The sequence below is a fragment of the Limulus polyphemus genome, unplaced genomic scaffold (assembly GCF_000517525.1).
Source record: "Limulus polyphemus unplaced genomic scaffold, Limulus_polyphemus-2.1.2 Scaffold1966, whole genome shotgun sequence".
NCBI lineage: Eukaryota > Metazoa > Arthropoda > Merostomata > Xiphosura > Limulidae > Limulus > Limulus polyphemus.
Window position 1 is genome coordinate 24,740 of NW_013667576.1, and position 16,467 is coordinate 41,206.

Genomic DNA, 16,467 nt, shown 5'->3' on the forward strand with positions numbered 1-16,467 from the left:
GATGACGTCAACTTTTTAGAGTTGTAGAGTCAACTTTTTGAAGGCCATAGACAGGCCTAAATAAAATGTCATCCTGAGGAGTTGTAACGTCGAAACATGTAGAGTCGTCTAACTTTTTGAAGGCCATAGATAGGCCTAAATAAAATGTTTTTAATTGTGTACCAGTTTAACGGTGAATATTATTTATGATTTTAAATTGTATAAGATGTACCAAAAATAGTCTTAGTTTCTCTAGTTAAACTCCCTGTTTATATTGTCAGCTTTAAAAGTGAACGTTTTAGTTTATCTATAAGTTTTAGGACTGTCGTAAATGTGTTGAAATTACCAAACTCACCTCATCTTCCCATTATCGTTGCATCGTATTAAACTTCTCATACTTATCTTGAATCAAGGTATTAAAAAAGTAACAGCGACCTCCTTAAGAATCATTATTAAACCAAACTTGTAACAAAGCTTTCTCAAAGTTATGTTTTTATTTCGTCTTTAAATTCAATATTTCATTATTATTATTTACACAATATCAAATGTGGTAATAAACGGATATCGAGTTTTTCTTGCTAAATAAAACTAACAAAGGTGGAATTTTTATTTGAAGAAGCGTCTTCTTGCTTGGCAAAATCACGAGTTCGAATCCGGCCCGCTTTTAATTTACATATCTTCCGAAATTTTCCTGATGAATGTAAAATATACGACAGACACAGAGCTGTAAATCAATTTTACGATATCACGAATTAAATTTTTCAGTTTTTCACGATTTTAATGAGGCTTAAAAATATCTTGCCGTGTAAAGGTAGATAAGAATAGTAAAAAAGACAAATTTAAAATGCAACATCGTGAAACTTGCTCTCTCAAATATAATATTATATACGCGAAGAAATATTTTACATATTCAGGTTTCTATTCCGATTGCTTGACATACAGTAGAAATATCCTTGCAAAAAATGTTTTTTTAAATAGTTTGTTTGTTTGTTATGAATTTCGCGCAAAGCTACACGAGGGCTATCTGCGCTATCCGTCCCTAATTTAGCAGTGTAAGACTAGAGGGAAGGCAGCTAGTCATCATCACCCACCGCCAACTCTTGGGCTACTCTTTTACCAACGAATAGTGGGATTCACCGTCACATTATAACGCCCCCACGGCTGAAAGGGCGAACATGTTTGGTGTGACGGGGATTCGATCCCGCGACCCATAGATTGCGAGTCGAGCGCCCTAACCACCTAGCCATGATTTTTTTAAAATAGAAATACACAGCAAAAACTATTCACTGAAAATTTAAAAAAAAAGAAATCTCTATTTGTATTCCAATAATTCCTTACATGAAAGGAAGCAAAGCAGATACTTAGAAAATACACTTTAGTACCGAAATTACTCACGTGAGAAAGAAGAAAGTGTCTACTTGCAACCACGAGTTCCACACAGCCAGGAAACTGACGCTCTTTGGTGCATCTCGAAAATCTACAAGCCGTTCTAAGTGAAAAGCAACAATTCATTAATAGCAAATAATTTCACCCATATTCATCAAACTAACCAAGAGTAAAACCATTATTATTCATTTAAAATATTTTATTGGTCTTCGGTATAAAACTCGTACGCTATACAGGGTTGCTGTAAAGTCAAAATCGGCATTTGTAACAGTTTATAAGACAAATATTTAGCACACATGCGCACATATATTATACCGGTTTTTGGAAATGGCACCAACGGGAGTTCGATTACGACGTACATTTTGACAATGGTATTAGACACTGCAGCACGTAACACCTTCCTGGAAATTGTCTGAACCTTTGACACAATAGTACCTTTCTGTTGAGGATTAGTTCTACAGTGGCTCAGCAGCAAGCCTGAAGGCTTATAACACTAAAAACCGGGTTTCGATACCCATTTTTGGCACAGCTCAGGTAGCCTACTGTGTAGCTTTGTGCCTAACCAGCAGAAAACTAACAAAAACTAAATAGGTTACAGCGATAGATCCACACACCTAGAAAGACTCGGAAGCAGTCATTAACATTGTGAAGTCAGGGGACCATGACAGAAGTGGGTGAAAACCTGGTCCTCAGTAGTACCATTGTCAGGATAGACACAGTCATAGAAAATGATGGTGTTACCACTGAACAGCTGTTGTAATTCTTTATAAATGTGCACGAAATATTTTGTTCACTTTACACGTTTCGTCCTACAGAGTGTTCTAAATGCCCATGTTGTCATTATGATTATCCTGTGCCTTAACTCCATTACCTAAATAAGTCCTTATTAAGACTGATGAAGACGAACCCGCTTTGAGACGATGATGATGATAAAACTTTGTGGAAATGTGCTACATTTGTCACTATATTAAACTTGTAATACTTTATTTTTTAGGTTTCAAATTCAACCAGTTTCCAAACTTTATAAGTAGTTAATAGATATCATATCAGTTCATCAGTTTATTTATATTTGTTCCAACCAGATCCTCATTATAAACAGGCCCAGACAAGGCAGCTTTAACATTCCTACTCTTTCCTGTAATTTTACGTAACGATATACAGGGTTGACCAAAAGACGCGTCCTATGTGGGAGTGAAACGTGGTGAACTGTAGCACTAGCACAAATGTCATATTTATCGCTTTGCTGTATAACATGTTTGACTATGACAAGACAAAACCATTACTATAAAATAGTATAAGTCAACTCCCAGTTCATTTTTACGCAATTCAGGAATCTATGGACCCGTCGTTGGATCTGAAACGAAAAAGAATGGTTATTCACCCTAAAGTGAAGTTGAAAGATGTTTAATACCAACAGTTACTGACTGACACACGCCTGCTGTTACAGCATACCTGTGTAGACTGACAGCCAGCGAGAGGTATGTCCTGTCCCACATCATAGAAATTATAGTTTTTGTATAACTCTTGAGGTACTACGTAATCAACATTTCTTTCTTAAACACATTAAAAAAAACAAGGAGTAAGAGACCAAAATATATGTTGGCTCTTTGAGTTAATGGGGAGACAAGCCCCATGCCCCCTATTCCTACTCCACTGACCCTTATTCGACGACGAACATTTGGTAGAGGTGGCTTTATATGCTTACAGCTTTGTTATTTCAATTGAGGAGTGTGGCGAACAATAACAGCAAAGGCAGTCTGGTACCGATATTGTGTGCTTAAAATTTAAAATCAGAGTGTCGATAAATACCGAGAAATTCTTGACCACTCTTCCCAAAGAGGTTTTACAGCCATCTTCGGTGTTTGGAGTCATTCAATGATATTTGTGTTATGCTACAATACTTCGCTTTTTAAGCCTGCAGCACATGATCAAAACTTCCGGTAATTTCTCTTTAATCTTGTATATAGTTTACCAATATAGGCTTTTCATGGAAAATACATTCAAATTACAATTTGAAAGAAATTTTACCTATCAGTTACAGACCGTATTTATAAAGTGTTAAATTGATTCCTTAATGAGATTTAGAACAACAGATGTAAAATTGATTTATAAAATTAATTAAAATCAAAAGGTTGTAATTTAATATGAGAACTTAACGAGTGCACCTGGGTAAAATACTGGGCATTGTAATAAAATATTAATTAAGGAATATTTGATTGTTCGATATCTAATAAATAATTACCCAATTCGTTCTACATTTCAGGTGAACTTATAAGCACTAAGATAACAAAGATGGCCGCGGGGTGAAGCTACCTGTGAGTGGCAAACGAAATTAAATTTAACATTCATTCTTCTGTAACGTAAATTAATCTTTATCTGCAAAGACCTTCTAAGAATAACTTATTATAAGAAACGACTAAACAGAACTGCTTTTATGTTAGTATAAAGTAAAGATACTTGTATTTTCATTCATCACTGATGCTATGAAGAGATGGCGAATTTACTTCTATTATTTTACTTCGAAGTAAAAAATCCAAAAAGCTGACAAAACACTAACCTTAAAAGATATGTGTAATGCTACATTATTTTAGATGTTTCTGTATTTTTCCAGTTAGTCCTATTCTACTAAGTATGATGATCCCGTACTACCCTTTAGGATCTGCACATGCTCAAGAAGGACTAAAGTTGACATATATATATTTATTAATTACTTTAAGTACAAGTCTATATCAGCCTCAATGGATTTTTTAATGGCCTTTAGGTGATTTTACTCATATAATTGAAATCCTAAACAAAAAATGACTTACTGAAAATACTAAAATTTGGAAACATATAGGTATGTGCCAAGATGACCCATAAAATAGTCAAGAACCGCATTCCATGTACAGCACCGAGGTTTCCTGATCTAATCTTTGTGTTAAGCAGCTCCTTTCCGTTGGTGAAAATGGAAAACGAGATGAGAATGTTGAAAACCTGTCCTGTTGAAATAGTCAGTTGTTGAAACTTGTGTTTTAATACGTGACCATGGTTATTCTAAACACTACTAAACAGCTACATATAGTACTTAGATGTTAATCAAAAACTTTTAAAAATTGCTATTTATACACGACAAGTATTTTTGGTTTCTTAATTATCGTTATTTGTGATGCACGTCATTTGAACAAAAAAAGTAAAAACAAATTGTAGAACTCAACAAAGTTAAGAATTATTACCTCAGAAATTTTGGTTGATGATGTTTATATAGGTTTATGTTTCCACGTATTCGTTATTAGTACCATTGACAACAATACAGTATCCAAGGAAGAAGTGACGTCATTCATAAAAAAATTGCAATATTTTGTTTTCATTTCATCGGAAAAAAAATACATAAATGCAATAAAAGCAATGTTAGGCAAGTTTCTAAGCGCTCTGTATGCCGGAAAAGAAAAACATTTTTTACTACATAATAAGTCAAATGCTGTTTAAGTATACATATTGTGTTGTTTTATTCAAGACTAGATTATACATAGCTAAGCAGTGGCGCCATTTCAGCAAAGCTGTTTTTTTGGGGGGAGGGGAGGAGTTGAACCCTAATTTTTTTACAAAATACATGAACTGATAATGACGTAGAAAGTTTTGGAGCTCAAGCATCAACTGTTCTAACTATGTAAAAGCCAGAGGATCATGAGTAACCAAAACAAAAATAAAAAAAACGTGGAAATTTCGCATTTGTACTTTGTATATATCAATATCAATGATTTTCCATAAACATAGCGCATTAACCAAGCGTTTTACATTTCTCAAAAACAAAATATCAAGTCTTGGGTAAGGGAAGCTGCTCCCCTCTCCACAGTTGGCGCCACTGTAGTTAAGTAGACTATATTCTAAAAGATATCATATGTTATAAGTTCCTACACTTTACCTTTTCCTATTAAAACTCAAAAAGAGAATTTCAGAGTTTTGAAATAGAAAAGGATAGTATTCCTAACAATTTGTGATGTTGTTTTTTCCTACTTACACAGGTCAGTTCTCACCTTGCCAAGATACAGTTCCCTCTTTGCTTTTCAAACCTTTATCGGAGTGGTAATGTTTCCAAAGGTCAAGTATTGTTCCTAAGACCACAAGTAACAGGATCGTTCCAAGAAGGGACCTATAGTATAGTGGAGGATTAAATAAATAGTCTAGAGAAGATCCACAATATTGACAGCCTTCTAAGTTGTGGCTTCTCTAGAAAAAACCTCTAAATTCTATTATGAGTTTGACTTACTTGGTTTGCTTTAGAAGTTCGTAAATAAACAGTCCTGTTTAAATTTTGAATTTCGGAGAAATACAAAAGTGTTTTTTTTAGTTGAGCTAATGTTAGTCATTAAAATAACTTGAATTATTTGAGCTAATGTTAGTCATTAAAATAACTTGAATTTTATTTGCATTAAAGTTATCTTCTTTGGCATAAGTAGGATTTATTCTTTAAGCGTGTTATTTGGTATTCTTTCATGGGAGGCTGAGATATGCTATTCACGTTGAAATAAATGAAGAAAAAACGGTCAATACTGCCTAGATAAGAAAATTTGACGATATTTCGAAAATCTTTCCACCTTCTTCCGAAGGTCTGATTGTTATGCCAGTATCTCTGTTTAATGGCGGGCTCAGTATTTTGATGTAGAAGGATCTTTCATTTTTCTTATTTTAGTGTGGTTATCTAAGCCAAAGATTCTGTATCTGTTTCAAGAGTAAATACAAGGTAATTGAGAGATCTTTGATTACGATTGCATCAGCCTTGCCAATGATATAAACCAAATTAAGAGTAAGTACACGATAAATGAGAGAGCTTTGATTATGATAACACCAACTTTGACAATGATATAAACCAAACTAGGAAACTAATATTATTTTTTTAATACAAAGTCCTGAGATCAAAAGAATTATTCTATGCTTGCAGCACCTTCTTCAGAACATTTTCTTTTTTTGTTGTTAAACACAAATCTACAAAATTACCTATTTGTGCTGTACTAATCACGGGTATCGAACGTTGGTTTTTGAGCGCTGGGAGCCCTAAGATTTTCCGCTGAGTCACGTAATAGGCTCCACTGTCTCCCATTGGATGTGCTTAAAGTTCTAGGACTGATAGACATACGTTTAACATGCCCCCAGTGTCACAGCGGTATGTCTGCCGGCTTCCAATGCTAGAAATCGGGTTTGAAAACCCGTGGTGGGCAGAACACAGATAGCCCATTGTGTAGCGTTGTGCTTAACTTCAAACATATTTTTAACATGTAATTCTTGTGCCGGTGGGCATAATTTTGCTTATTAGATTAAGTTTAGTGTGTCGTGATCACAAGATAGATGATACTTGTTCTTTATTTTTAAAGTATTGTTACATGATGATGTTTGTTCAGTGCTATAACGATAAATTGTTTGTCACCATAATAATATTGTTACCGTACTAGAAACTTTTGATTATAAGTGTAATTGATCTTTGAGCCATCCAACAAAATTTCAGATCAAAGCCACGTGGTATCAGAGATAACAGTTAGCACGAGAATTTGATTCACTGGCGTAACGTGAGAATGGATGTGATATAGAAACTCCAATAAAGTACGATGTTAATACCTTTATTCTCGTAGACAAACAGTTAATACATATTCAGTTAAGAAATCAAATCCAGGTATCACTTGATATCGAAATAGTGATCTGCTGTCGCTAAATTAGCCATCAGTTATCTCTAATATGTAAATACATAGTTATAAAATAGGCCCTGTGGTATTAGATTTGCCATAATATCGATTCCAGATGGTGTTGCCTAGTATAGCCGCATGCAGTGTTATTGTTCATGACACAGAACAGTACAACGTGTTAGAAACTCATTTATTTTAGGTCTGTAAATCTCAAACACGCGACACTCAGTGTTAGCCTGTCATTACTGGAGTCATTCTAGATTTACAGAGTAGCCCCCCAGTGGTACAGCGGTATGTCTGCGGACTTACAACGCTAGAATCCGGGTTTCGATACCCGTGGTGGGCAGAGCACAGATAGCCCTTGTGTAGCTTTGTGCATAATTAAAAACAAACAAACAAAAAAACAATTTACAGAGTATTCACTTTTACCGTGCGTTCAGGTTCCAATGGCACAGCAAAAATGCATACTCCCACTACGTAATGAATAGCGCATGCGCTATAACAAAGCTATTTCATGACAATGAATTGCGATGACGTGGACTTATGGTGTAAGAGACGTCACAGTATTAGACCATTAAAATGATTGTTCATCCCACTCAAGCCTGACAACATTTATTTCAGAGTGGGATAAAACGCGCTCTAAAAGCTACCCAGAAATAATGTAGGGGGGGGGGGGATTTTAAGGATAGCTTTACCGAGTCGCTGAATTCAAATATGGCATTGTATCCCCACCCCCCGCCACGGCTCCGAAAAGCGCCATTCTTGGCAGATGTTCTCACCACGAGCGGGTTTTGTTTTCGGGTACATATCCACCTTTGTGGTCTATGATAATAATAATCGAGGATAACACAGAAGATTGATCGGGGGGGTCTGTGAACCCTGGGGATGCCCCCCCCCCATATACAACAGAGTACAGATACTTTATGCTAGTAATAATATTTTTAATAATAGCTGTTTTACAGACGTATGACACATATGATGCTTCTCGAAGTATTTGGTTGAGTATTTACCATTTGTCTTTGCCTGCAACTGTACCGTCTTATTATAGCCCGGCATGGCCAGGTGGTTAAGGCGCTCGACTCGCAGTCTGCGGGTTCGAATCCCCGTCACACCAAACATGCTCGCCCTTTCAGCCGTGTGGGCGTTATAATGTGACGGTCAATCCCACTATTCGTTGGTAAAAGATTAGCCCAAGAGTTGGCGGTGGGTGGTGCTGCCTTTCGTCTAGTCTTACACTGCTAAATTAGGGACGGCTAGCGCAGATAGCCCTCGTGTAGCTTTGCGCGAAATTCAAAAAAAAAGAGACGAAAGAGAGAAGGTGTCTAGTGACAAGGTCTCAAATCTTTCATCTGCAAACACTTCCTCTTTGGCTTGATAAATCCATTAGTAACAAATATATTCAAGGAAGATTTGTTTACAGAACACAAATTTCTAGTACTAAGAAGAGGAATGTAATGCAGAAATGTTTGTTTGTCTGTTAATAATGATATTTATTATACAGTATAATTAAAACTCTAAATAAATAAAAGTTTGTGATTTTATTTAAAGCAAACGTTAAGGTAGCTGAATAATTTTTAATGAAAGATATAAAATATTTTATATTTAAACACAACACTTTTAAGGGTACGGTTAAAAAAAAAATAGTTATTTTGTCTTAACCCTATCCGCTGAACCTGTTCCTAACCCTGACTAGAAACTTTGCGTTTCTTATTGGGTTCTAGAAACGAAGGAAGACAAATAACCAATCCATTTACTAGCAGTTATAGCTATCTTTAAATTTTTATTTTGTTGTTAAGACGTCATGACCATTTAGTAACAATATTCTGTGTACTTTGATGTAGCCTACTCTGCTGATTGGCCCACAGTTTGTGTTTTATTAATAATGAAATGATCTCGTGATAACGTTAAATTTACCAAGGGATATAAAAATCCTGATAAAGAAATTAACCCGAGAATTATCTATGTTGTTCATATACTCATCCAATGTTTCTAAACTATTTATGCGCCGAACTCCTTATGGTTCAACAACTTTGTTGATAATATGATCCCTAGTAAAATAATAGCATAGAGTCATACCAAGAAAATATAAACAAATGTTGCATTTGTTGATAACAGAATCCCTAATAAAATAGGAAAATATGAACCATACCAAATAAGTGTAAACAAAAATACCACCATGTTGCATTTGTTGATAATAGGATCCCTAATAAAATAATAAAATATGAACCATACCAAACAAGTGTAAACAAAAATACCTAGATGTTGCATTTGTTGATAATAGGATCCCTAATAAAATAATAAAATATGAACCATACCAAACAAGTGTAAACAAAAATACCACCATGTTGCATTTGTTGATAATAGGATCCCTTATAAAATAATAGCATAGGAGCTGTACCAAAAAAATTTAAACAAAAATAACGTCATTATGCATTTGTTGATAACAGAATCCCTAATAAAATATGAGCCATACCAAAGAAATGTAAACAAAAATCATGTTGCATTTGATCCCACTAGTTGCTCCTGGGATTTCCTATGTACGGTACGAATAACTAACTTCGGCCAGTTATTTTTAGTTAGTCCTTGAAAGTGAATGTTGTAGCAGGAACAAACATGAAATTACTCAATATAGGAATACCCATCAATTATTAATTTTATGTAAATAAGCTGACCGTTTTATGATTAAGCAATCACGATGTTGTGATAACTATTGAGTGTCTTACTAGTTTGTTTATTTTTTGTATTTTACACTCGAGAATTAACTATGCAGTTATGGTCTTTGACGGTTGTTCATAAAATATGAACATATTTTCATACATACGAAAACATTTTGATACACATGAAACGATTTTTTATACACATTTAATGTTTGATATATAGAAAAATAATTTGATACACATAAAAAATTTTGATAGATATAAATAAATGTCGATACACAAAAAGACTTTGATACACATTAAAAGATTTTTTATACACATTTAAATGTTTGATATATAGAAAAATAATTTGATACACATAAAAAATTTTGATAGATATAAATAAATGTCGATACACAAAAAGACTTTGATACAGATGAAAAGATTTTGAAACAAATGAACAGATTTCTATACACATAAAAAGACTTTGATTCACACAAATTTGCTTTTTTTATAATCAGAAATGACCATGTGTCAAGGTTTCATGTTTGTTTCATTTCAGGCAGTGTATGCTGCACAACGAATTGTTTAAATGCTTTGGACTTTATGAAATAAAGAAGTTTTAGTGTGCATTTCCTCTATTTACTTTATATCCCCGAATGTATTAGAGTTGAAGTGCGGTTTCTGTTTCTAAATACTAAATCCACCTTGACATTTGCTATATTTTACCCATTTAGTGTTTGATGTATCAAACGTTGTCACTGTAAGCGAGGGTATTCAACTCATGATTTAGTACTTTCTAATCACTCCAGATTTGGGTTCTTTTGAGTATTGATTTATGACGTTATGCATTTCTCGTTAGTCTGGTTCACGATTTCTCTAGCTTTCTTTTAATCATAAGTTACTTCTTTCATTTTGATACGAATATATTTATTTTAAATAATTCATTCCGTTTCAGTTATCATCCGCGTTAGTGATTTTCAAATCGTCTGTGCCAATTATCCGATCAAACTTAGAAGAAAGTGAAAATGATATGTAAATCGATAACTCCCATACACCCTTATTTGTGCGATTTATTTGTTTTAATTTTTTGTAAGACACTATTTCATCAGTTTTTACTTTTGGTACTTCAGAGATCAATGAAAATATTCAAGGATTTTTTTCTACGAGTCCATATAACTCATAATGAAGAGTAACAATCACCCAATAAAACATATTTTACACCAAACAGAAACTACTATCAACAAGAAAATAAGGTCACTTACAAAACACTGATTTGTTCTTTAGTCAACTCATTTTCTGATTTATCTTCACAGTGAGGAACTGAGACTCGAACCACATCTTGAAGGGCTGTAAATTATACAAATACCCTTTAAGCCACGATTTTAATGACACATACATCATTGTTTCATCTACTCTGTGGTTTCATGTTACAGTTAAAGTCAATGAGTTGCCAACGTAGTTTCCATATTTTACAGAATGTAAATATTCATAAAATTAGTGAATCGATAGATAGATATTATGCCAATTCGTTTTTTGATTCTTATCTATACCAGTGATAGTTGAAAACTGGTTTTGCAACGGCCTAATGTATTGAATTTCTCTATAGAGTATCATAAGCCAAACCTTACTTTTCTATATAACTACTGGTCGCTAAAACCTGATTTTGCAGCAATTCCATGTATTGAATTTTACTTTGAGGTATCCTAGGTAAAACATTTTTTTTATATCTGAAAACACATATGTTGCATTTTCAATAACTCTTATATTTCAACGACCAAATGTGGAATTTTGAACCTATAGTATATTTTCTATTTGAGTTTTATTATTTGTTGCTAGGTCATAATGTCCAGTATATTATCATCTAATGGTCACCGCACTCCAGTACCTAATCAAGAGACATCTGTCTTGACAGAATCATCTATTCTAACTGTAATGTTTAGTTGAGGTGTATAAAATGGTAGATTTAAGGCTACCCAAGCTGTACTGATGAGCCTTGAGTAGGCGAATCTGCAATCCACAGCAGAGGGCACAGCCAGTCAAAGAATGTATTAGGGCTCTACGTCATTGTAAGATGTTACGTTATGTTATGTGCGCCAATTGTCAATTTAAGGCTTTTACTTATACTTTTTAGTAGAAGTTTATACTGTGTTGTTGTTGGGCTTAGGATTTTTCAACAGTAGGTGTTTGTGACTTGTTAACGATAAGTTCAACAATGAACATACAGCATGCACTTTACTTTTTTTCAAAATAATATATATATATTCGGAACAAGTTAAACGTATGTACAACAAATTCTTCACACTATAGATATTATGTACATATCATAAACACTATACATATAGTTTTCGCAAGTGAAAAGTAGAGAAATTAGGGGATCAGGAGCAGATAATAATAAACTTGGGTAAAAAACTTAAACAATTATTATATTTAAACTAAGGAGACCAAATAATAAAGATTTAAATAATTCGTAAAGTTACTAACAGGAAGCGGAAATGTTATATGGAGGTAAGGAAAAGAAGGTTAACCTCACGTGGGCCCTATGTTATGGCGTAATTTAGTATATGTGTTAATCCGATCTGAGTAGGAATTCTTCCCTCCTCCCTAATAGGAAGTGCAGATAATGAAAAAATTTAGTTTTGTAATTTTCCTGTGTAAAAGCATCGTAACTTGCCAAATTTCTGTAATAATTTCATCATATAAACAACTATACATTAAAAATATAAATATATCTGGCAACAATCATGTTTAGTTATTTTATTAAAATGTGTTATGTATGTTACTGATCTTTTTTAGTATTTTTGGAATTGCGATAAGTCAAGTCACGAACATATTTGAAGGTAAAAACCTGTTTCTTAAACAGGACTTCTCGAAGTTGTTCAGTTTCAAAATGGAAATAAACAACTGTTTATAGCATAACCTAAGTTTAGTTAAAAACTCTTCATCTTCGTGATATTAACAGCTGAAAGCATCAAACTCTCGATAAATACTGATCGTAGAAAATAGATTCAAACCTTTTTTTGCAAGTTTTTCGATGTCTTCAGTAGTACACGTTGAGGGTACACACAATGCTGTAAGATAATCCACTTCAGACAGATATTTAGCGATTTCCGAAATCTCACGAAAAGCCTGAAACATAATTAATTGTAAGTGGGAGTTATGCTAATCAACAAACGTTTTGCGGTAACTTGACAGTTTAATAACTTATTTACTCTTTGTTAACTTATAAAATCCAACGTTTTTGGTAAATCAATAACTTTAGAAACTAAAATGATAAAAGTTTAATTTTAATTTATCATACAGCAACAGTTTCGGAACTGCGTCTTACATCAGGCTAGACTGTGAGTGTAAGGTCTTGTACTACTTATTCGAATAAAAGATCAATGCAAAATATCAAGAGCGTGTAGAACGTACTTAATGTAACAATAACATCATTGAAAAGCTTAACAATGTTTGGGACTAATTAATAACAGCATTCATATGCTTAACAATGTTTTGGATTAATAAATAACAGCATTCATAAGCTCAACAATGTTTGGGACTAATTAATAACAGCATTCATATGCTTAACAATGTTTTGGATTAATAAATAACAGCATTCATAAGCTCAACAATGTTAGGATTTAATAAAGCAACAAATGAAAAAAAAATAGGCATTGTATATTTATAATTAATTATGGTTGTCATAAGTTATTATGTTATGCCTATTATATTATTGAACACGACATTATTAATCAAGTCCCTCAGGGATTTTCAAGAAACAGAATAGTGTAAATTAATAGTATTTCAACCACTTTATATTCATCATATCCATTGCTGACTACGCCTCTGATTCTTGAAAATCCCTATGGAACTGTATTAAGAATGCGGTGTTCAAAAATAAAATGGGCATAACATAATGTCTCATGACAAGTATAAATAATTATAATCATGTTTCACCAGCTCGTGAGAGGCGTTCGCACAATAACAATTGTCATCATAAATTCTCCGTGAAAGTAATTTTAAAATGAAAAATCAAAAAATGTTGACAAATCTTGAATATGAAAACAGATTATTTAGCTGTAAAAGCAAATACGGGTTGATTTTAGGTATAGTCGTAAAGATCAAATAGAAAATATAAAGGTAAATGCATCGTTGTATATATTTAAAGAAATTAAATTAAAGGAAGAACTTGTAATACGAAAATTAAAGTTTTATTTAAAGATAGACCCCCACGGACGTATAATGCTCAAATTCAGGGTTCGATTCCATACAGCGGGCAGAGGGCATATAGCCCATTAAGAAGCTTTGCAGTTAAAAGACAACAACAACAACATTTACGAATAAATATGCAAAATTGTATTTTTAGAACCTGTGTTTTATTTTATTTAAAAAGGACACTACATCACATTATAATGCCCTCACGGCATCATTGGATGGGGATGCGAACCCGCAACCCACTGATTGCACCCAAAACACTAGGCCATAATCATATTGGAAACCGAGTGGGGTTTTTGTCGCGAAAGGTTCGGAGTTTTTGACAAAATAAGCTTCAGTGATATAAGGGGCAAATTCCCAAATTAGGAATTTCCAGAAATATAGTTCTAAGCTTGATAAGCAGAAGCTATAGGACGTGAAGAAGTATTTGGTTTCTGGATTTGTTTGTAGCCCATATATTTGTGGTGTACGAGAATCTGAAGAATTTGTAATATTTATTCGTCTGTAGCAAAAGGATTTTAGTTTACGTTCTTAGTATCCAGTTTAAAACTGGAAGAATTAAACGCCTTACAACCTTTAAAAAATACCAAGATATTGTTTTATTAAAAGCAGATAAAGGAAATTCTTTTGTTTTTATGGGTCGTTGTAAATACCCCAGTGATATGAACACTATTCTAAATGATTCAGCTCACTTTGTAAAATTAGGTACAAGCGATACATGTGCGACGAGATCTGTCTCGAGCTTAATAAGTTTTGCATTTTCTGCCATTGTATATAACAGATGGGGTTTCTAGCGTTGTAAGTCAGCAGACATACCGCTGTGCCACTGGGGGGGGGGGCAAAATAACAGTAAAGAACCACCTAGTGGTGGGCAGAGCACAGATAGCCCTTGTGTAGCTTTGTGCATAATTAAAAACAAACAAACCGACATCAACATTCAGGTTTTGGAAGGCAGTTGTTATTGTATGTGTTTTTTTGTGTCCCTAACGTGTTTAAACTGATAATAAAAAGAAGCGTTATCTTTGGGTTGTTTATGACATGCTGTGGGAAGAACTGAGATGAAATCAAGGGAGGCGTCGCTGGCTGTTGGTTTCTTGCGAATGAAAGGTTGTTTTTCTTTATTTGTTGAAATTCGCGCATTGCTAGTCAACACCACCTATCGCCAACTCTTGGACTACTCTAGTCGAATAACGACCCCCACGGTGGAAATGACGAGTATTTTCGGTAACGGGGCTAGAACTCGCAATTTGCAGATTGTGTATGAGTCGAGTGCCCAAACCACTAGGTCATGCCAGTTCTATGAAATCTGGTAGTTGATTGTGGTACAGAGGGCCATTCGAATAATTTGGTCAATGTAACGTGAAAATGTGTCAAGGGCATACCCTGTATGGCTTCGTGTAATCTTCTAACAAACCTATTAACGTAAGAATATCCCATTATTATCTCTATTGCTAAGATTCTTTGTTGTTTGTGATATTTACCCGCAAATTCAAAAGAATTGAGCGTTAAAACAAGTTCTACGAGTTTAAGTAAAATAATGTCGTAGGAGGATTAATGAGTGTCTCTTTTGTTAAAGTAACACTTCAGTATCTCCATCCCTTCATCATGCGGGATTGCTGTTTCCAATAAGTTGATGTCCATAGTAAATATATGAAAGTAGCTGGATGTCATTGGTGATGTTGAAAGTATTGTCTTCAATGAAGGATGGTAAATTAGAGGCTAGAGGTTTCATAATATCATCCAATAAACTCGATACATGCCGATAAAACTGGTCGACTAGAGTTTGTTTTTCTTTCATAATGCTTGGAAGTATTTAGAATGTTGAGAATCTTGGGTCCTGTAAAATTAAAGTTTTACATATAAAGTTCTTGGAACCGCGAAGCTTTGTGCTCAAACGTTGATATGCTGAATTAAGTTTAGACGTCTATAATATGAGTTTTTTGTAGGTTTATTTTCTATATTTACTTCTAGTGAAAACAATATTGTACCAAAATCAAAACCTTCTTGTTTATAAGCTCTTAATTGCCTGAAAATTTAATCAACCAGTAAATTTAAAGTTTCGTAACCTGATGACGACCTATCATTTTCCGATTGTACAGAACACAGGAATAAAACAGCGCCACTGGATTATATTTTCTTTTTATTGATTCTCACATTATTAATTTAGTATGAAAAATAATTATTTTCATGTATCATGTAGAAACTCCATCGCTAGTTTAGCTCTTATCTTGAGGTTACATAACAGTATTTAATGCGAGTATTTTGATAAATATACGAACGGTGTTTAGAGGAAACTGGATTTTACTTCCTGTAGCTCAACCATATCAGATTAGAATTAACAAATGCACGTCAATGGTGTTGAGGAAGTGAGCAACCAGCATCAGTTCTCAAACGCCCCCCAGTGGCACGGCGGCATGTCTATGTATTTACAACGCGAGAATCCGGGTTTCGATACCCATGGTGGGCAGAGCGCAGATAGCCCATTATGTAGCGTTGTGCTTAATTACAAACAAACAAACAAGTTCGATGACAAGGAACCCACTTTGAGACTAATAATGGCTGGAGACGGCTTGAATGGGTAATGAAGAAAAACTTTAATATAAGTTTAACATAAC

At 34.0% G+C, this 16,467-nt stretch overlaps 1 protein-coding gene across 1 annotated transcript in view; it reads right to left on the bottom strand.

Annotated features, from left to right (window-relative positions):
- LOC106465508 (nose resistant to fluoxetine protein 6-like) overlaps positions 1 to 16,467 on the bottom strand; it is a gene marked incomplete at its 3' end in the record, with an annotated part of 49,811 nt that overhangs the window by 23,189 nt on the left and 10,155 nt on the right. The window contains exons 4-8 of the mRNA XM_013925735.2: positions 12,670 to 12,784; positions 10,921 to 11,005; positions 5,379 to 5,494; positions 4,173 to 4,343; positions 1,375 to 1,468 (exon numbers count right to left, since the gene is read on the bottom strand). Of these exons, the coding sequence (XP_013781189.2) occupies positions 1,375 to 1,468; positions 4,173 to 4,343; positions 5,379 to 5,494; positions 10,921 to 11,005; positions 12,670 to 12,784 (581 nt within the window). The remainder of the gene's footprint in view (positions 1 to 1,374; positions 1,469 to 4,172; positions 4,344 to 5,378; positions 5,495 to 10,920; positions 11,006 to 12,669; positions 12,785 to 16,467) is intronic.